This window comes from Phalaenopsis equestris, unplaced genomic scaffold (assembly GCF_001263595.1).
Source record: "Phalaenopsis equestris unplaced genomic scaffold, ASM126359v1 Scaffold211777, whole genome shotgun sequence".
Lineage (NCBI taxonomy): Eukaryota > Viridiplantae > Streptophyta > Magnoliopsida > Asparagales > Orchidaceae > Phalaenopsis > Phalaenopsis equestris.
This window is the reverse complement of record NW_018230755.1, coordinates 148,188-169,679: the sequence shown is the minus strand read 5'-3', so window position 1 is coordinate 169,679 and position 21,492 is coordinate 148,188. Positions and strand designations below refer to the sequence as shown.

General features: G+C 34.6%; 1 protein-coding gene across 5 annotated transcripts in view; it reads left to right on the top strand.

The window, feature by feature from the left end:
* LOC110036851 (ankyrin repeat-containing protein At5g02620-like) overlaps positions 1-15,255 on the top strand; it is a 32,202-nt gene extending 16,947 nt beyond the window's left edge. For 4 of the 5 annotated variants that reach the window (XM_020741395.1, XM_020741397.1, XM_020741394.1 and 1 more), the window contains 2 exons: positions 12,448-12,857; positions 14,192-15,255. In XM_020741395.1, coding sequence (XP_020597054.1) covers positions 12,448-12,857; positions 14,192-15,070 — 1,289 coding nt within the window. In that variant the 3' untranslated portion in view covers positions 15,071-15,255. The remainder of the gene's footprint in view (positions 1-12,447; positions 12,858-14,191) is intronic. The other variant, XM_020741398.1, reaches the window with a different exon arrangement.
* The last annotated feature ends 6,237 nt before the right edge of the window (positions 15,256-21,492 follow it).

Genomic DNA, 21,492 nt, shown 5'->3' with positions numbered 1-21,492 from the left:
ATGGATTTAGCCAACCAATCTGCTCAAGCTTTCTCTTCACGGTACATATGAGATATTTTATAATTAATCTTTTTGAGAAAATTATGTGTATTGTGAATCCGATAGAATAAGTAAAGACTATAACATTTATCTTTGTTATGTACGATACTTATTTCCCACCTTCCAGCTGGCGTAATGCTCGGAGACTATTTGTAATAGCTCGAACCCTTACTCATCAAGGTATTGCCCGCTTTGTCCTACTGGTCTCACAATTTTGCCTTGTTGGTGTAACTTCTTAGGAGACCACCCATTTTAAGAGTGATCCAGGACGAGCAAACTTAACTTTGAAGTTTCTAATGAAACTTCATTGATACACCAAAAGGCGCTCGATGTTTAAGAGTTCAAATTCAATTTACTTAAAGGGGTTTCATAATCTCTCCCACTTAAGTAATTGACGTTCTCGTTGGTTTACTTAGCCCAGAATCGTCCATCAAGTAGATAAGATTCTGGAGGTGCCCCTTATAGATTCAAGAGGTGGCTCCCATTTTGTAGCACCTTGTCCCGTTCAGGGTTCAAGAGGTGACTTCCATGGCATAGCACTTTATAGTCTGTATGACTTTGTTCCCTTCTTCCTGCTAGTATAATGCTTCAATATCATTTGTAACAACCAGAACTCTCAACCATCATGGTACCGTTCGTTTTGGCCTAATGGTTTCACTTTTTTGCCCGTTGGTGTAACTTCCTAGGAGGTCACCCATCCTATGAGTGCTCTTAACTTATGGAGTTTCTAATGAAATTCCACAGTTACAAAAAAAGACACCTTTATGTTTAAGATTTTAGCTTTTTTTTACTTGAGGGGTTTTACAATCGCTCCCAGTTAAGTACCTGACATCCTCGTCAGTGCTCTATACTCATAATATCCACCAGCTTGACCAACCTATGAGTTTTGAGGTGATCTCTATAGATTTAAGAGGTAGCTCTCACCATATAGCACTTTGTCCTATTCAATGTTAAAGTGGTGGCTCCCATGGCATAGTACTTTGGTTTATATGACACTTAATTTCAATCCTTCAGCTGGTGTAATGCTCTAATACTATTGTAACAGCCCGAACTCTCAACCATCAAAGTATTGTCCGCTTTGGCCTACTGGCCTCACTATTTTGCCCCATTGGTGTAATTTCCCAGGAGGTCACCCATTCTGGAGTGCTCCGCGACGAGCATGTTTAACTTTGGAGTTTCTATTGAAAATTCTGTCATTATACTAAAAGGCGTCTCGATGTTTAAGAGTTTGACTTCAATCTACTTAAGGGTTTTCACAAATCCAAGTTTGTTCACTACTAGTTTATCTGGCTTAAATTCATAGAAATGGAATAGGAATAAAAATGTGTTATTTTGGTTATATATATATATATATTTTATAAAAAAAAAACCAAGGGCTAATATATTAAAGAGAAAAGATACAGATAGGTTGTATGGGTGGGCCTAAAAATAGACACCCAACCCAATGATACAACACACCCAAAAAAGTTAAAAAGGGGTACATATAAAAATAAAATAGCCTAAAACCACCCGGGCGCTGAAAAAATGAAAGTCATCCCAATCTTGTTCTGCCTCTGGCTCTAATTCTCAGAAGGGATCTAGCTATCAGATTGGTAAAGTGCGTGTATATTTTCTCCACTGCACCTCCAAATTCTTCACGAAAGTATATATTTTCTCTAATCCAAAAGTATCCATCCGAAAGTAGATTTCTAATTTCAGATTGTTGTTCACTTTAAAATAGGGAGATAAATAGATTTTTCTTTATTTAAACGATATTAAATTCATTTATATTAATAAAGCTACAAATATACGCATTGACCTCAATACCTCTAAAACTTGCTTTAATGCATCAATTTTCTTCAATTAGGCTGCTTACACGAGATCTTAAATCTCAATTTCCTTCTTTTACAAATCGTGGAAGTTGGAAAGGAATAAGGGAATTCTATATATTCTCAATACACAATCTTCATGCCATAAATTCTTCTAATAGTTTTGGATTTTGCCCTTCCAACCTTCAAAACAAGGGCAGCTGCTCTTGTTACTGCATCTGTCTCGCTCAGATCGCTCGGGTCGTGGCACGGTTAGGCGGCAGGAATGAAGATGAGGGAAATGAGAAGATTAAAGCTAAGTATTCATTTGTTAGGCTAACCATTCAATCCATCCAGCTATTGTATGTGAGGTTTAGTGGATGATTGAATGAGCACAGTGAAATTATGCTTAGCAGTGGGTTAATTAAATTAAATAGATGATTAAAATTAATTAATTAATTAATTTAATATTTTATAGAATTAAATTTACTAATTCATACATTTCTATATATCAAATTGATTAGGATAAAGTGTAGAATTTTATAAAAATAATTTTGATGACTTTTAGAGCATAATGAGATATATTGCCAAACAAATAAAATGCACCAATTTTGCGGTTTTGTTTGGACTTATGATAACAAGGATTATCCTTAATTATGAGGATAAATTATTGTAATAAATCATCTTTCTAACTTAGTACTTCTTTATGATAATACTCCCGTTCATGTTGAAACTAATTATACATTTGCAAGTCACATCTTGTTAGATAGATTGAAAAAATGAAGAAGTTTCATAGCTTAATAAAGACACAAATGAATTGTTCTTACCAGACACTTGTGTGGTGATATAGTTTCTGATGTTGCAGCTAATGGCGGAACTAGGATGTCTTGTGGTGGCTATTGTCCCCCTAGATTTGAGAAACGTTATACATCTTTGAATAATATGAAAGTTTTATCTTTCAATTCTTTTACAGTCATGTATGTTTCAGAAACATTGCACCACCTAAATTTTTGGTAAACTTTTTCTCCCCTTCTTGAAATTTGGTTTTTTCGTTGGTTGCATCAAATGTAGAAACAATAATTCATGTCAATATGTTTGGTTCTTTTATGGTTGAGATGCCATATTAAGCGAAGAAAAAAAATTGTCAATTGCTCGTCATACGTTAAGAAATAACATAATCTAAAAACCGAAGATATATTGTAATAATTAGATATGGTTAAATCAAAAGAGGAAAGTATATGAGATTGATTTGGTCAACTATGAAATGCTAGGGTAATTAATCTTATTTCTGTGGGGGAAAGAGAGACTAAATCAGACTCAATAATAGTAGAGTTAGTTGGGGCAGTGGCATAAATATGCTATGTTGTTGGAAGATAGCCAAAATTTTCCCATTATTATTGATATGATTGATTTATTCTTTGGTTATGCTAATAAGGTGGAAAATAGTTTCAATGATGAGTATAGATATCACCACAAATACTATGTTCTTGATTATCATGACTACCCCTTATTCTTATGATATGAGCTGTTTAATCGTGATCAGAATAAGTCATAGCTGGTAACTAAGTGACTTGAGAATTTGTGAGAGAGGACTGGAGAGGTTTTTATATTTCAAGTTTTTAGGTTTGGAGTTTAAATTTCTTAGTCATCTTGGACAAGTTTAATTTTTTCTTTTAATTTTCAAGATTTATGACTATCAACTGTAGATTCATTCACACTTTTCTATGATTTTGATTGCCTAACTCAAACTATATTTATACTTCATTTCTCCAACCTGCCACCTCATGACATAGCTATAAATTAGAAGAAACAAATAGTTTCATGCATCCCACAATAAGAACCAATAAAGATGAGAGAGAGAGAGAGGATAGGAACGACATGCAAGAAACAAAAGAAAAGGTTTTTTTGGTTACTTCCTAGATAAGTTTTATTTATTCTTCCAAGAAGGAAGAAGTGTTACTATTTTTAGTTTTGTAAAGAGAAGAAACTCTTGGTCATAGCAAGTAATAGTTCATATCTCTAACTTGCTCGAAAAGCTGCAAGGAACATTCTTCTACAAAAGGGAGGGAAATAGAGTAATTGGAGCAATACTACCGCATTGTCCTCATCTAGCCGTCATTTTTGTTGTTGATGGTTGCTTTTATTATTAGTTAGACAAAATGTTATATTTGATCATATCCCTAACTTTGTATGAAGTGATACTTTTTGTACTAAGTTTATTTCTAGATATTCATAGATGCAGACTTTCATAAGCCAAAATACATAAATTTTGTTATTCTTTTTTCTGACACTTAATTTCTTTTGTTCTTTTGCGGTAACTTTGTAGTTCATTGTATTTTCTCCTTTTGAATAATTCTCTTTTCCAGCAAAAAATTGGCCATCAATTATGCTTGAATAGATTATAATGAGGCATAAAGAACAGAGAGAAATTAGTTATTAAGGATCTTATTGTTCATCTTTGATAAGAATTTGAATTAATTTTATTGTGATGATATTGAAGAAGCTCATACTTTTTACCTTTCTAAGTGTTTTACTATTCCTAAATAATTTTTTTTACAATTTTGTAAAAAGAAAATATCTAAAGTGTTTATATACTGTCGAAGTTTTTGTATTAAAAATATTTGAAGTGGAGAAAGTCTTAGGTCCCTTTGTTAGTCATCTAGAACATAACAATATAAGAAATTGTATGCTCGAGGCTATTGAACATCCATATGAGAAAGACATTGGTAAAAGCTTAACTTTTGGTTTATTTGGTAGTGAATTTTATGTTGATAAACAGTGAATTTAGATGATCTAAACAACTTAGTTGCTCATGAAATCGCATGAAAAATAGAAGATGTGAGACTACTAGATATAATTAATACACAATGCCTTTAAGTGTCACGGTTCTAAAAATATTGAGCAAGATTTTTGTATTTGAGAGAATGATAGACGAAGCCATCAATAAGTAACACTAAGAGAGATGGGCTATGAGGTTGATTCAATTAATTTTGGAGATGGTTTAATGAGCACAATTGGCGCATGAGTAATAGTAGCAAGTCCACAATCAAGCATATAGGTGCACAAACTTTATAACATATATAGACACACGAATAAGCATGGACAATATCTTGTGTGAGTGTGGGTGAGTTGTGGTTGTGGTGAGATAAAGATAGAAGAATGACAAGAGTGAGAGATAAGAGTGTTTAGGTAAGAGTTCTCCCACTTGTGATATCATATTAGAAATAAATGGTTTTTATTGTATTCTCCTTTATTTAATGCAAGTGCTTATGTATGTGTAAATTTAGTGAACAGAAAATGAATATAATGAGGAGGAAGATATCCTCAATTTTTAGGTTATATTATAGTAAGAAATCATCTTTCCAATCTAGCACTTTCATGTGATAACATAACGTTAATTTCATAATGTTAGTGTGTCACAGATGTATATGAATTATGGGTAGCATAACCGGAATATGGTGTATTAAGAGTGTAAGAAAGAAATTCTTGCAAGCTTTTTCAAGGATGGATCTTGGATAATTTCAAGATGAAGAAAATATGAGAAATACTTAAAATGCAATTTAAGATGTCAATAAATTTATACGCTAACATGAAAACAAAAATAGTTTTTTATTCGTATAAGCTTGCATATTGTAAATATAAGAAGAGCTATTCAAAGGGAGTGAAGCTTTTGCCAATGATTGTGCTCCTCATTGAATAGATGGGTCAAATTGATGCTCGAGCCTTATTGAATGGTTGTATTGAAGTGGAGAAAATTTTAGGTCCCTTTGTTAGTCTTCTAAAACATAACAATATAAGTAATTGTATGCTCGGGGCTATTGAACATCCATATAAGAAAAACATTGGTAAAAGCTTGACTTTTGCCATTTGACCCATCTATTCAATAAGGAGCACAATCAACTCATTAAGAAAAGAAAAAAAAAGCTTCTTTAATGACCAAAAGTCTCAACATATTTTTTAAACATGCACTGATTTTTGGTGTAGAAGAAGTGTCTCTAAATGCACTCATGGTTAAATCCAGAAAAGCGAGATGTTAGATGGTTAGATCAGATACTATTGGTCACATAATTGGTAATGCTATATTTTTTCATTATTATAAAGCATGTTTTGAAAACATTGTTGTCAAATTGTGTATGGATCACTCTCTAATAATGTTATCATTAGATTTGCTATACTTTTAACGAACATTGTTTTTATTTGTATTTCTTGTTTAAAAATTAGATTCTAGGTTTCTTTCCATTAGTTAAATAATAAAGAATTTTAATTGTGGTCATAAAAATCTTAACATTTACCAAACAAATTTTGGCTCTGGGATTCAGTGAAAAAAATTGGCAATGCTACTATGGTTTCTGGTTCTTTACTTCGTAGTAATTTAGTGTCAATCATGGAAAATGGCATGTGTTGTTTCAGCTTCTAGCTTGAATAACAAAATATGTCATCATGTCATAGAACTATTGTTTTGGTCATCTAATTTTTGTATCTAAAAATAGAATCCTACATTATTAAAATAAAATTTTAGATCTTATCAATGAGAAAAATTTTAATTATCCAAACAATCACCCCTTCAAACCATTCTCTTACTTGTGCAAGTTTCTTTTCAAACTAAAATCTAAGTACTTAAGATTGACAGCATACATGAGATCATTTTACCCATGAATTACTTGTTGGATCAAGAGATTATTCATCGAAGCACATGTTAAAACTCCACGGGTAGGCTTAAGTTTGGATTGGGTTAGATCCGGGTAGGCTTAGGTTTGGTTTGAGTTTAACCCGGGTTAAGCTGGGTTGACCCAGGTTGGATTAGGTTTGGTTTGGGTTTGAGCTAGGTTGCCCTGAGTTGGCTTAGGTTTCAGGTCGACACTGGTTAAGCTGGGTTGACTTGGGTTGGCTTAGATTTGGTTTGGGTTAGGTTTAAGGTTAACTTTGACATCTGGTTTAGGTTCAGGTTTGGGCTAGATTTTAGATTAGGTTTAGAGTTTAGCTTAGGGTTAGGTCAGCTCTGGGTTAGTTTGAACATAAGTTAAGATTCAAGTCAGGTCTGACTTGGGTTAGACCTGAATCAAGTAAGTTAGGATTTGGTCAGGTCTGGTTTCAGTCAGACCTTGGTTAGGTTAGGGTTTGGGTCTGGTTTAGTTTGGGTTAGACCTGAGGTTTAGATTTGAGTTTGGTTAGACTTAGATTGGGTCAGGTCTAGGGTTTAGGTTAGGGTTTGGGTTAGATCTAGGTTGTCTCCTGTCTAAGGTTTGGATTAGACCTGTTAAAGTTAGGTCTAGGGTTTAGAGTAGGGTTTGGGCTAAACCTGGGTTTGGTCAGGTCTAGAGTTTAAGTTAGGGTTTGGTTAGACTTTGGCTGGTATAAAGTTTAGGTTAGGGTTTAGGTTAGACATGGGTTGGGTCAGATCTATAGTTTAGGTTAGGCTTTGGATTAGACTCATTAGGGTCAAGACTAGGGTTTAGATTAGGGTTTCAGTTAGATCTAGGTTGGGCCCAAACCCAAGCCATCCAAGGCATATGAGTTGATTGACCTAGCTTTAAAAATTTTAAATAAAAATGCTTAAATTAAGAAAGGAAGGAGAATCTATCGGGAGGAGAGGAGGGAGACTTAAATTGCTTCCCTCTTCTTCTCCCTCTGCACTTCTTCCTCTACTATCCGTACCCTAACAATGCCAAATCTAGTGTCGGAGACTCCCCTTTATAGGTGGGGAAGGTGGTGCTAGAGCCTCCCGGAGTCGTCCGATAAGGTGACAAGTCGACGGTGATGATCAGTCGACGGTTGAAGAGCCACGGATTGCCACCGACGAAAGGGTGTGATGATTCGTGGCTTGATCTGTGGACGAAAGCCACAGATTGCTGACCTGTGAACAGCAAGGCCTAGCGTGACCACGCTCCAAGGCGTGATCACGTTGAGGTACTTTAGGGCGTGGTATATTGGGTCGTGGTCACACCCGACCAAGAAAGAGGGTAAACTTCCTTTTTGACCAATTTTACTTCGTCGAATCAGGGGGCGATGTCCGTGCAAGTCTCATGTGATAAAAAATAAGACCAACAAGTGGACCCCAATATGTGCAGTGGATTATCCAAAGTACGTCGCACATATTGGCGTTGACCGAAGCGACTACAAAATTTGAAGGGTGTCAAAGATTTGGAGTTTAAAATTTTGTGGATTAAATTGTTTGGAATTTGCCGGGATTTTAGGTTTGCCTGGACACATGAGGGAGGATATTCGATGTGGATTTACATCTACTTAAATGGGTGAACAGGTAGACTAAATCAGGAAGGACAGCGCTAGAGCTTATCATTCATCCTGATAACTTGTCAGGGAACTATGAAAATTGCTTATACCATGAAGGAAAGAGTTGGGCTAATATCCAACCTAGAAGATAGACGAAATAGCTAGATCAGAAAGGAAAACGCTGGAGCATATGATTCATTCTGATGACTAGTCAGGAAACTGAAAAGTGTTTATACTAAGAGTGAAAGTGCAGGAACTAACATATAATCTGGAAGATAGATGGAATGGCTAGATCAACAAGGAAAACACTGAATCATGTCATTCATTTTGATGACTAGTTGGATGGGAAGATTTGGATGATTTGACTTAATTTTGCTGGGGAGTGTGATTTAAGGAGTTGCGATGTAAATTTATGTTGGGGCTGGGCACATTAGAAAAGTGGATGCAAAGACTTATTCTCAACCTAAGAGGTGCTCATAGGCAACTTGATCAGGATAGATGATACGGGGATCTAAATTGAAGACAAGTTAGGTGGTCAGTTTAAGGCAGACATTTCAGGGACTAACATCTAGCGTAAGTTCTAACCCGATTGTCTTAGGAATGACCATTGGACTTTGGGCTCCTTAGGATCCTTCTACGGTATGCAATGACTATACCAGAGAGCTGCACATTCTACTGGATTATAGAGTCCTATGCGGGGATCAAGGTCAACGAACCGAGAAGTAGCAAAATTTGTGTTGTGTTAGTTTGATGTTGATTTGACTTGATTTATGGTTTATTTTGATTTGATTTGATTTATCTAGATTGATTTATGGTTTAGGTATCCAATAACTAATGACTAAGAAAGGCTCTTGCTTTGAAACATAGTTTAAATTAGTCAAGAAATTACTTTGTTGTGCCTAGAAATACAATAAAAGCAGTGAACCAAGTTGCTTAGTGCGGGGGCCGTGCCAGGGCTTATTCCCAGTAACGAAGAGCCAATGCCTGCCTGTCCCTCTAGTCCACACTAGTTAGGCTAAGCGATCCTAATTTGGTAGTGTGCAATGGCTATCTAGGATGGTTTATCAACAAAACAGACGAACTTGAGAAAGCAAAGATATACCCTCAGTGTTCAATGAGCTTGACTAATTTAAGGGATTTATCTCAACTCAAAAGTATTAACTTAAATCACTAATCTATGTCAACAACCACTATTGTTACTACATTAACGAACCTGATCTTGTCATGATGGTGCCATATGAGGCTTGCTCCAACTTCTGATGGATCGTTAGCTAGACCTGTGGAAAGGAATGGTCAAGGCTAAACTAAATCTAACTGCCTTGTCTCGAGGCGTTCAATGACTGTATTAGAGGGTAGTGATTGTATTTTAGGTTTAACCAGCCAAGACGTAGACTGTATGACCGATCTCTTGCTGATTAACATTCTACAAACCTGAAGAAAGGAAAAAAAAGTATTTATGTAGGCGTTCAATATACAATATGATTTGGAAAGGTGTTCATTGACCAATCCTAGATTTACAAGTCTAAAGCGTTGAATTGATCGAACCCGAAAATCCGTCGACATTAGCTAGCCCTGCCGACTTCAGTTAGTTAGTCAGCTTTAACTTTAAGTACAGCATTCGATGTCTCTAGTCGGACAGTGACAAACTCTAAGGAGCGGTTACATAGACATAATCCTATCCTAACTTTACTTGGTCAAGGCATAAGTTCCGTCGGACTCGGATGTAGACCAGCCAAAACTAACGGGCCCTGAAGGAAGAAAAAAATATCTCCTTGGTGTGCCATTAATTGGACTGAGAGAGTTTATTTTAACTCAGAATTATCAAGTAAAAGGATTAATTCATGAGACCAATCTTGACTAGTCTGGAATTAATCAACCTATTCACATTGTGTTAGTAGGGCGTACAAGTCCAAATAGACCAAAGCCAAACTTGTGGAAGGTTTGAATAGGATCAAACTAAGTTTGGCAAACCTTTTTCAGTGTGCATTGAGTATACCGGATGAGAGTAAGATATATTTCAACCCAAATTTACTAAATGAATTGACGATTATAGGAAGGTCAATCAACATAATTCCATTGTATTGGTGCCCTATGGGGCATGCTCGAACTCCCAATGAACTGGAAGAATGTTCAAATGAAAAGTTTACAAGAGGCTAAACTTAGAGGGATATCTGTGATTTGTCACATCTTTGGTTTACTAGCTCAAAGGATCGACAACCAAAATCAGCCCTGGCTGATTTGAAGTCAACCAATTTGATCACATCGTGATGGTGCCGTGCTCCAACTTCCGATGGATCAAAATGAACTTCTTTCAGCATGCGATGGATTAAGTTGAGAAGATATTTAATCTAAAGGTTTGATCTTCAAAACCAAACCCTGATTGGTCTGAGGATAATCAACCCGGTCCCATCATGTCGATGCCTTGTGAAGCGTACTCCAATTTTTGATAGACCCGAAAAAGTTTAAAGTGGATTTGTTGTGCATTATGTTTGATATTTCGTTTTTGTTGGATTGATTTGTTAAATTTGGTTTTTTTTTTTTTTTTTTAACGATGAATTTTTAATTTATATTTGGATGTAGAGACCGCATGAGTCATTACACCTTATCCAAACAGTAATGATAGTCTAAGGATCATATCCTTAGGACTATGAAGGGTTTTAATGTTTGAAAGTTTTTGAGATTTTCTTTGGAGTTTTTCTTGAAAATTTTTGTTATGGTTTTGATTGACTTTGATTATTGTAGTTTTGATTATCTTGATTTTTATTGTTTTGATTTTGTCTGTTTTGATTTTGATTGTTGTAGTTGACTGGTTTTGAGAGTTTGTTTTTTGAAAATTTTTGTTGGTTTGGAGAAATGTTGCTTTTTTGTTTGGAGAATGCTAATTATTTTTGGAAAATGATTGTTTATTTTTGTGTTTGTTTGAATTGATTTGTTTGAAGGATTTTAGCGTGAATATTTTAGGATGAAAAACACAGTGACTCACATCTTAAGAAGTGAAATGAATAGATCAAGTTAAAAAGCGCACGACCTTGCATCTAACTTGAGAGCTATCGAGAAAATATTTTTGATTAATCTGAGCACATTAGGGTGGAAACCATGGAGACTCACATCCAACCTAAGAGGTGAACAGGGTCATTAGATCAAATTAGAAGGAGCTCACGTCTAACTTAAGAGCTAATCGAAGAATGATTTGGTTTGATTAACCCAAACACATTAGGGTGGAAAACAGGTGAACTCACTTCCAACATAAGAGGTGAACATGGTGACTAGATCAAATTAGAAAGCACATGGACATACATATAACTTAAGAACAAATCAAAGGGAAAGAAATCTAAGGGGACATTACGCTAGACCCAAAGGAGATTATTTTGATTGTGTTTGATCTTGAAATTTTATGGTTTGAAGATTTTGTTTGAGAATGTGGTTATTTTTGTTCGAAAGCTTTGTTTTGTTTAGAAATTTTATTGTCTTGTTTGAAAGTTGATTATTTTGTCAATGAGTTTGTGAGTTTCTTTTATAGTTGTATTGGGTATAAGATACTCTGAGGTAATTACATCTTGCCCAATGACAACCAGAACGGTCAAAGGACAAGGTCCTAAAGACTGAAAATTTTGAATGTCTTTACATTTTATTTTTTATTTCGAGTTTCAGATCCAGTTTTCATTTCAAGGATTTATGTTTTGAATTGTAACTTTGAGATTTTAAAATTCAATTGAATTCAATTTCATTTGAGTTTGACATTAAAATTCAAAATAATGAGAATTCAAGTTTTCTTTAGAGAATCAGAGACTCAGTTCTGTTAAGACTTGAAATCGAATTTTCTCAAATGACATGTCATCTCGTCCAGGACCCAAAATCAAATAGTTAAAATTTTCATTCATGAACAAACCCAGTGTTAATTATATATAAATAATGAGTAGCGCTTTTATTTTTACCTTGATAAAATTGAAGCCAAGCATTATTATTTTTCAAAATTTTGTATTTTAGTTTGTTTATATTTTATGTGTTTATCATTTTAAATCCTGAAAGGTTGTTCACAAATTTTCAAAAACTAGAATATTGGTAACAACCCTGAAAGGTTGCCAAAATCTTATGCATTGTTCTTTCCACATTTTATCACACTAAATAAAACCTTAGAATGAACCGTAGTATACAACTTGAACTACGAGGACATAGAAAGTGGCTTTAAGTATTCTATCACTGCTTTTGTGACATTGAATTTGCTAGCTTTAACGCTCCATAAACTTTGTTGTCCATAAGATCCTCACATTTTTATTTGCTCTCTCAAGATACATCCGTCCCCACTGACACAATCACATACATACAGGACATCTATTCAATACAATATTAACAATGATGAGTTCAACCTTTTACATCTATTGTTTTGCAGGGGTGCTCAAAGAACTACTGCAGTCCTTCCCCTCATTAGCTATGACAACGAGTTCATCAAATGCTACTGCACTAGATTCTGCAGCAACTCAAGGACACGTTGATATAGTCAATCTTCTCTTAGAAACAGACGCAAGTCTTGCCAAGATTGCACGTAATAATGGCAAAACTGTTCTTCATTCAGCAGCCAGGATGGGACATGTTGATGTGGTGAGGTCACTCTTGACTAAAGACCCCGACATTGGCTTGAGGACAGACAAGAAGGGGCAGACTGCTTTTCACATGGCCGCCAAGGGAAATAATGTGGGGATTGTCCTCGAACTGTTGAAGCCTGATTCATCCATTGTCAATGTGGAAGATAATAAAGGAAACACATCGCTGCATATTGCGACTAGAAAAGGTCGTTCTGAGGTTAGTTTGGATGTCTTGATGTCTTCACTGCAAAACCTTTGTTCGAACCATATGACGAACTTATTTTTTACAACCATTTTTATTGCTGGCTAATTGCTCTGCTCATTCAACAGATTTTAAAATTTAGGATTCTGAGTTCTATTTGTAGTAAGATTTGCTTTTAGAGATCCATATGGTTGGTCATTGGAGATAGTGATATTTTGTTAGGAACTTCCACACTTTTCATTTTAAAATTTAGGATTCTGAGTTCTATTTGTAGTGAGATTTGCTTATAGAGTTCCCTATGGTTGGTCATTGGAGATAGTGATATTTTATTTGGAACATCCACACTTTTTTCAATAATGACCTTTTGCTCTGAAGATAACATGATTATTTTTTTGACACAAATGGTTTATTGTAAACTTTTATGTTATAAACTTTGGCCTTTTTTCCTGGCTTTTTTTCCTATCATTAAGAAAAAAATTCAATTTGTGAATTTGCAGTTTTCTAGCGTTCAAATAATTTCTCAGAACTTCAAGGAGGATGAAATTGTTTTCTTACCTTTTTAATGCTGAAAAGAAATGCTCTCAAGTTTCTTTTTTTCTTTTGGAATGTGTGCTGGTATTTTAGTCCTAAACTATTTTGATGTACCAAATTTGTTTTCTTATCTGACTAAAATTGATCCAAATTAGTCCCACCGTTAGAATTTCTTTTTAGGGTGACGGAAATTTCAGATAGGAGCTTAGATTATCACAAAGGTTATGTAGATCATGGAGTGCTAGAAGAGTGCCAAGATCGTGGATATCTCACGTAATCTTTGAGTTTCATTCTTCTCTGCTTCTTGTGGTTTTTGATCTCCCTTCTGCTTTCGCACATCTCATTTCACTTTGGCTGCACGTTGAGTACTAAATGAAATTATGGATTATAATAAATAAAAAAATAGGCTTGGTAGTAAAATGCATAAGGTGGATATACTCTTTAATCCTATCAAATACAATTTTTTTCCATATCTGACAAAAAATTCTATTTAGCGTAGGTAATCTGTATCAAATTGGAAGAATGAGGGAATAATTTGGGGACATTGGATTGTCTGTGACTAAATCATTTGAACTTCTTTTCCTTTCTTTCTTGGATTATTGCAGAAATGAGATGCATAAAAACTTACTTATTTGCTTAACCCATGATAATGGATCCAAATCTCATTTCTTTTGACCTGGAACATCTATAGCCTCCTTCAACTTATCTTATGGTCTCTTTAGATAATCATAATTAAGGGTGTGCTGATTATCTTGTTGTCTAGTTTCTTTGATAAAACATTACGTTTATTTGTGATTTAATTGTAATTTCTTCCCAAGTCCTCTTTGCAGATTGTGCAAACTCTGTTATCAGTTGAAGGTATCAAAATCAATGCACTCAACAGAGCTGGTGAAACTGCCCTTGCCATTGCAGAAAAAAGTGGCTTGGAAGAAATTGCTGCTACCTTGAGGGAAGCTGGTGCCGTGGCTTCCATAGAGCAGAACAACCACATAAGCCCAGCAAAACAGTTAAAACAGACGGTCAGTGACATCAGGCATGATGTCCAGTCCCAGCTGAAGCAGACCCGACAGACCGAGATGCGGGTCCAAAACATCAGGAAGCGGCTCCGGAAGCTTCATAGTGGTGGCCTTAATAATGCCATCAACTCCAATACTGTAGTTGCTGTACTGATTGCCACAGTTGCCTTTGCTGCCATCTTCACCGTACCAGGGCAGTTTGTACAAGATCCAGCCCCGGATGGGCTTACCCTTGGTCAGGCCAATATTGCTAACAATGCAGCCTTCATCATCTTCCTTGTATTTGATTCCCTCGCACTCTTCATATCTCTTGCTGTTGTTGTTGCCCAAACATCCTTGATAGTTGTTGAGCAAAAGGCCAAGAAACTTATGGTGTTTATCGTAAACAAATTGATGTGGGCTGCATGCCTTTTTATTTCAATTTCCTTCATCTCCCTCACCTACATTGTCGTAGGCCGCAAGGACTGGTGGTTGGCATGGTGCACCATGGCCATAGGTGCTTCAATTATGCTCACCACAATAGGGTCAATGTGCTACTTCATTGTACTCCACCGAATGGAGGAGAAGAGCTTGAGAAGCATCAGTAGGGGCTCAGGTAGCAGATCCAGGTCTTGGTCTCTATCAGTGCCATCCGACTCCGAGCTGCTGAACACCGAGTACAAGAAGATGTATGCCATTTAGATTCACACAACTTTTTATCGCATGTAAATGTTTGTTTTAGACTATAGTATATTTGTAAGCCATTATTGGCATTTTAAGCTGAGGTGGAACCAATTTGTATGATCATGAAAGAGGTTAGAATTTGTGGGTGTTAATGAAGGCCATTAACATCCAGACAGACTGAATGGTTGCTCTCTTTTTGTCAATCTTTATATTGTGACAACGGAGCAGGCTTGGCCTCTTCTTCATTTCTGCAACGGGCTACTTCACTTACGCAAGGAAGCTTAAATTCACGGTTCATGGCCATAAGATGTACTCTTTTTGACAATTAATTAGTGCTTATTGTGCATTCCATATGTAGAAAATTGGTCTAGCCTGCCCAATAATTGTTGGAACGCAGTCTGACAGCTATCGTAAATTGGAAATTATTGTTTCTTGCCTCAAATGGAATAGCAGAACCTTGCTTGAACTGAAAGTGTTGATGAAATTTTAGCCTTTAATGGATACTGACATGAATATGTGAGATGGCCTTTGCCCGCAAATGAGCTTTAGTGGACACTTACGTGAATATTTGAGATGGCCCGTGTCTTTTTCTTTGAGTCGAGGCGCCATTACTCAATAACTGAACCTTTTTAGCAATGTTGTCTGGATGGTGTGTTCTGTGCCTTGTCGAGATAATCAATTTTTTTTTTTTTGCTCTTCTAAATGGACAACAAGCACAATAAGTCTTTATCCCGCTAAATAAGGTTTTCCATATATATCATTTAAATATATACAATTTTTTTTTTTTTTAAAAATGGAGAGTTTTGTTAATCGAATGATGTGATTTTACTTGGTGATTGACTGAATCTATCAAACTTAATCTTGAATAATCCTATCTAACTTGGCGTAAGGTTTCAGATTTTTTTTTTTTTTTTTTGTTTTTGTTTTTTGAGAGTTGCTATTTAACAACCTTTGAGAATGGATTTTTTTAATGAAAAAAATGAGCGAGCTAAAAGTTCTCACATAAAAAATTATTACTTTTTTGTTTGGAATTTTCATTTGCACTTCATTCATCGCTTAGTCATTTTGATTTCTTGACCTCTATACCATGGTTTGGAATACAAGATTTTGGATTGTAACATGAACACGCTTGATTGACTCTTTAGTTGTTAGCTTCGCCTTAGGAAATAGCTCCCAAACTTGGCATCTTACGCGCTTGGCGGTTTGCTCCCATATTTGTCGCCTTATTATAGATGCTACAAGCCATCCCTTCTTTTATCATTTTACCCATCACATTTTTTATTGCATTAATAAATTGAAGAATCCAAACTTGAAATCATTACAAAGAAAGTCAATGACATACATGTTAATACAGAACCCAAGTTTGTCCCGATTAATCTAAAGAGTGTAAGGGGTCGACATATTGATGAAGTATTCAATGAATTAGAAGTTGATCTTAAACAGTTCACAAAAAAGGATGGAAGTTAGTAGGCTTTAGCAGAAATTGCCACTGTCATGAAGGTTCAGACCAGAGCTTCATTAAGAGAATGATAAGAAGAGATAAATTTACAAGATGTTATGGTTCAGAAAGGTGGTGATAAACCAAACACAACTCGATAACTTATAAATCAGTTGAGGTACAAAGAGATGAAAGCATTGAACCATGGAGAAAATTATGAAGGAGATTATGAATGTCATTTTGATAAATTAAAACTAGATACTGGTACATCACCAAGATGTTGTAGTTGAAGAGAGGGCGTTACCTTATACAACTCAACAACTATTGGATGGGTTGAAGCAAAGGGAAGCCCATATTGAGAATTTAGAGAACAAAATGGAAGAACTACTATATTCAATACCCCTAGTTCAAAAGAAACTGTTACTCAAATAACAATTATAAGGAAATAGTGAAACATGAAGCTGTTCATGTCCTTCATAACTCAATGATAAGAATAGTAAAGGAGGAAGTCTCTACGAAATAGTCAGAAAGTCTTATTTTGCCTGAAAAGGAGTCAAATCTCTGATTGAGCAACAAGTAAAACATGATTTAGCTCAAGGTCAATATGGTACCTCAATACTCATAGGATGACCTTACCTTGAAGAGTTTGATAACATACAATAAACTAAAGGTTTTTTGCCACCCTATTTCAAAGTATTTGATGGAACTGGGAATCCAAGACAGCACGTAGCACACTTTTGAGCTAGTTGTTGTAATGCAAAGGGAAGCTGATCCACCTTAAAACTATATGTTTTTAGTTACATGTTTAATGTTACATGTTTAATGTTCATTTTATGTACATTTTTTTTATGATATTGCACTTTAAAAGAAGGTATTTTACATGTTTTTAGTTTCGGGTAAAAGGAATGGATATTTAGAGAAAATGAGAACAAAATTAAGCAAAATGACAACACTCATATGGCGCCATAGCATCACCCCTTGGCACCACAGTGCCAACTTACGACCATGATGGGTGATATAGCGCCCCAAACTGGCTCTATAGCGCCAATAACTGATTTTCTAGAATATTGATTGAATTTGGCCAAATTTTGGAGGGTTGCTTGAAGTGATTGAGCCTCCTTAAAATTACATATTTTTATGCACATTTTATACTCAATTTTTAGGATATTATGTTTTAATGAGAGGTATTTTTATGTTTTTTGTTGCAGATGCAAGAAGAAGAGTTTAAGTAAAAGGAAGAAAAATACATCAAAAAGGAGCAAAATAGACTAAATTGAAGAAAACTACCAAACCAGCCGAACCGGCGCTTAGGCGCTAGGATCTGACATCTATGTGCTAAAAACAAAAATTGGTTGGCGCCTAGGTGGGGCAGTTTGGCGCTTAGGCTCCACAATTATTTTCTAGAAGATTGATTAAATGAGGTCAAATTTTGAAGAGATGTCTGAAGCAACCCTTAGTCGTTTTTGAAGCTCGATAAATATAGATTAATTCCAAAGGGCTAGGGGGTCAGATCTATAGAGTCTCATAGTGTGTGAGTGTGTTAAGTGTGTGAGAAGTTTTCTTTGTGAGTCTTTTTTATTTCTGAAATTTGTGAGTCTTGTAAGTGTTGTTGGAGTCAGAGAAGTCAGAAAACTTCAAAAATGTTCTTGGGGGAACATTCCAGATAAGTATTTGTATCATTGTCTTTAAGTTTTGTACATTGGATTTGAGTTTTATAAATATGTTTTGCTTTGTTATCTCCATGCTTCCCAAGTAGTTTTCTTTCTTTCTCCTTGCAATATGAGTTTTATAAATATGTTTTGTTTTGTTATCCCCATGCTTCCTAAGTAGTTTTCTTTCTTTGTCCTTGCAATATGAAGTAATTAAGCATGCGGTTTTGATTTTTTTTAGAACTTCTTTTATTCCTAAAAATTGTGATGATACTTTTATCGGTCCTTCATTTACTTTATAAATTGGCCACTTGAATTGTTAAAACCTGTTGAGGAACTTATAGACCTGAAAGGGCTAAGATTTCTTAACTTGTAAGTATCACATTCTACCTTGGAAAGAGTAGTCGTGATCGTCTAAATGGGGGTGCAAATATATAGGGAGATAAGATTTGATAGGCATAGAATTGATGTTTCTAGAGTGACATGGTTAATTCTTTTATCAATTAGGTCTAAGGATTGGAACTAAGGGTCACTGGTAGGTTTTATAGAGAGGGCACATTGGGTAATCTAAGAGTGAAAGACTAGAACCTACTCAACACTACTATACATGTCAACACCAACTTTAGATTAACCAATGTTCTTTGCATAATTTGAAAGAAAGTAAAGAAATAGGTATGCACCTATTTGTCACAATACCACATTTAAGTTTATAAAAAAATTTTGAAATCCTACACTAATTATGAATTATTGGCAAGGAGAAATTCTCTTTTTATATATAGTCTAAGTTATTACATTTACTTTTACTTGCATGTTTTAGAATTTAGTAAACTTAATTTACATTTTTAGATTGTTGTTGTAATCTTAGGTAAAGTTTTCTTAAAGTTAAAATTCTTGTATTTCATTTAACAGTTTTCTTGTTTTCAACTTCCTCATGGGATCGATACTGAGATTTTTAAAGAAAACTCTATAATACTTGAAATGATGTGTATACTTGCATAGTACCCCTAATGAGAAAATTATCTCTTTAATTTTTCTAATATTACATTTGTTCTCACTAGCCACTAAATATAAATTGTTTCAAGCTTGTAGTATATTAAGGAACATAAATAGTTGCATAATTGCGTGTTGGGTCAAGTTTTTGGCGTTGTTGTCGGGGACGCGGTAAAAAAACAAAACTTTAAAAGAAATGTCTTTTTCAGAATTTTATTTGAAACATTATTTTTTATGGCTAAAAATTTTAGTTTTTACTTGCTTGAAATTTTCAAAATTACAAAAAAATTACAAAGAAAATTATAAAATCAAAAAATTATAATCTTTTTTGCAAAAACTGAAAAATGAAAAAAAAAATAATTTTATTTAGATTGCTTTAGTATTTTATTTTCTGAATTTTACTTTTTTGTATGCAAAGTTCAAGATCTGAATGGTTAGTACTCTACGATTCTAACTTAAAAAGAACCATAAAAAGAATTAGATAGGAAAAAAACACTTCACAATTTTCAAGAAATGACAAACACATCACAAAATAACATTGAAACATTTACTAATGAAAATGAACAACAAAATTTACAAAAACCTTTAAGGGATTATGCAAACTCTATGACAGATGAAATTCATTTAAGTATTCAAATTCCTATTGTAGCGGCTAACTCCTTCAAACTTAAACCTGCAATAATACCAATGGTGCAAAATAATTAGTTTGGGGGAACACCAACTGAGGATCCAAATTTATATCTTACAAGTTTTCTAGAACATTGTGCTACATTAAAATATGATGGTGTATCAAATTGTATCAAATGATGTGATTAGAAAATGATGTGATTAGACTTAGACTTTTTCCTTTTTATTTAAGGGATAAAGCTAAGATGTGGTTAAATTCATTAGCACCTGGATCTATTAAAACTTGGGGATAAATGACACAAAAATTCTTGGTTAAATATATTCCTTCTTAAGAAACTACTAAGCTTAGAAATGATATTACTTCTTTTATTCAATTTGAAGGGGAATCAATTTATGAGCTTGAGAACGATTTAAGGAACTCCTTAGAAAGTGTTCACAGCATGCTTTACCTGATCGGTTATTTATTCAAACATTTTAAAATGGGTTAATAGAATTTCATAGATCTATGATGATACTGTTGCTGGAGGATCTTTAATGTCAAAATCATTTGAAGAAGCTCATGCCTTAATTGATGAAATTACCACTAATAATTTTTAGTGGCCCTCAGAAATGGTAAATCTAAAAAGAGTGGCTGGTATTCATGATAATGATGCTTTTACCATCTTAGCAGCTCAAGTTGTTGTGTTATCTAAGAAGTTAGATAGTTATGTTATGAATTTTTATCAAATACCTCAAGCATGTGAAGAAAATTTATTAGGATAAACTGATGATTCTCAATCATTAGAAACATTACATGCATTTGCTAATAAACCCAATAACTCATATTCAAAATTTTATAACCCAGGTTGGAAAAACCACCCTAATTTTAACTGTAACAATTACTAGTGGTGGAAATCAGCAATTGAGGAATAATCAAGCAAACCCAACAAGAAATTGGAATAATGAGGGTAATTCTAACTATTGACCTTCTTATCCTCCTGCCTTTAATAACCAACAATTTAAGGAAAAGAAGTTATCTATAGAAGAAGTAGTTTCGCAAATGGGTAATCAGATGCAAAGTCAAAGTGCTGCAATAAGACATATTGAGAATCAACTGGGACAAATTGCTAAAGCACTTAACAATAAACCCCAGGGAACACTTCCTAGTAAAGTTGAAGTAAATCCTAAAGACAAGGAATGGAAAAAGAACAAATTAAAGTTGTTTAACTTAGGAGTGGAAAAGAACTAAAAGTTGGAAGTCAAAAAGAGACTGAAGTTTAGAGAGAGATTGAAGAACCTAAAAAAACTATTTCTAAAGACCTAGAACAATCTTCCTCTCCAACTAAAAAAGATTTAGAAAGACCACCACATCATTTTCCTCAAATACTGAGACATCAAAAGTAATACACCTAAAAAATATAGCGTTTTTAGACATATTTTTATACCTATTTTTTAGATATTGTGCATTAATGGAAGGTATTTTTGTGTTTTTCTTGCAGATACAAATAAAAAGGTGAAAAATCTTAAAGGAAAAGGAGTGAAAGAGGATCAAATTTGGAGCAAAAAGGTGAAAAATGTGTAAAAAGAATTTTGGCTCCTAAGCGCCGGTTAAACAGAGAAGGCTGCGTCTAAGCTCCAGAGGCAATTATTTTATGGTGCAGTGACAGTTATTGGATGAGTAAATTCGATTTCTGCGAATTTTGAAGAGTTTTTTGAGGCACCCATTGGCTTAAAAGGTGGTTATAACCACCATGGAC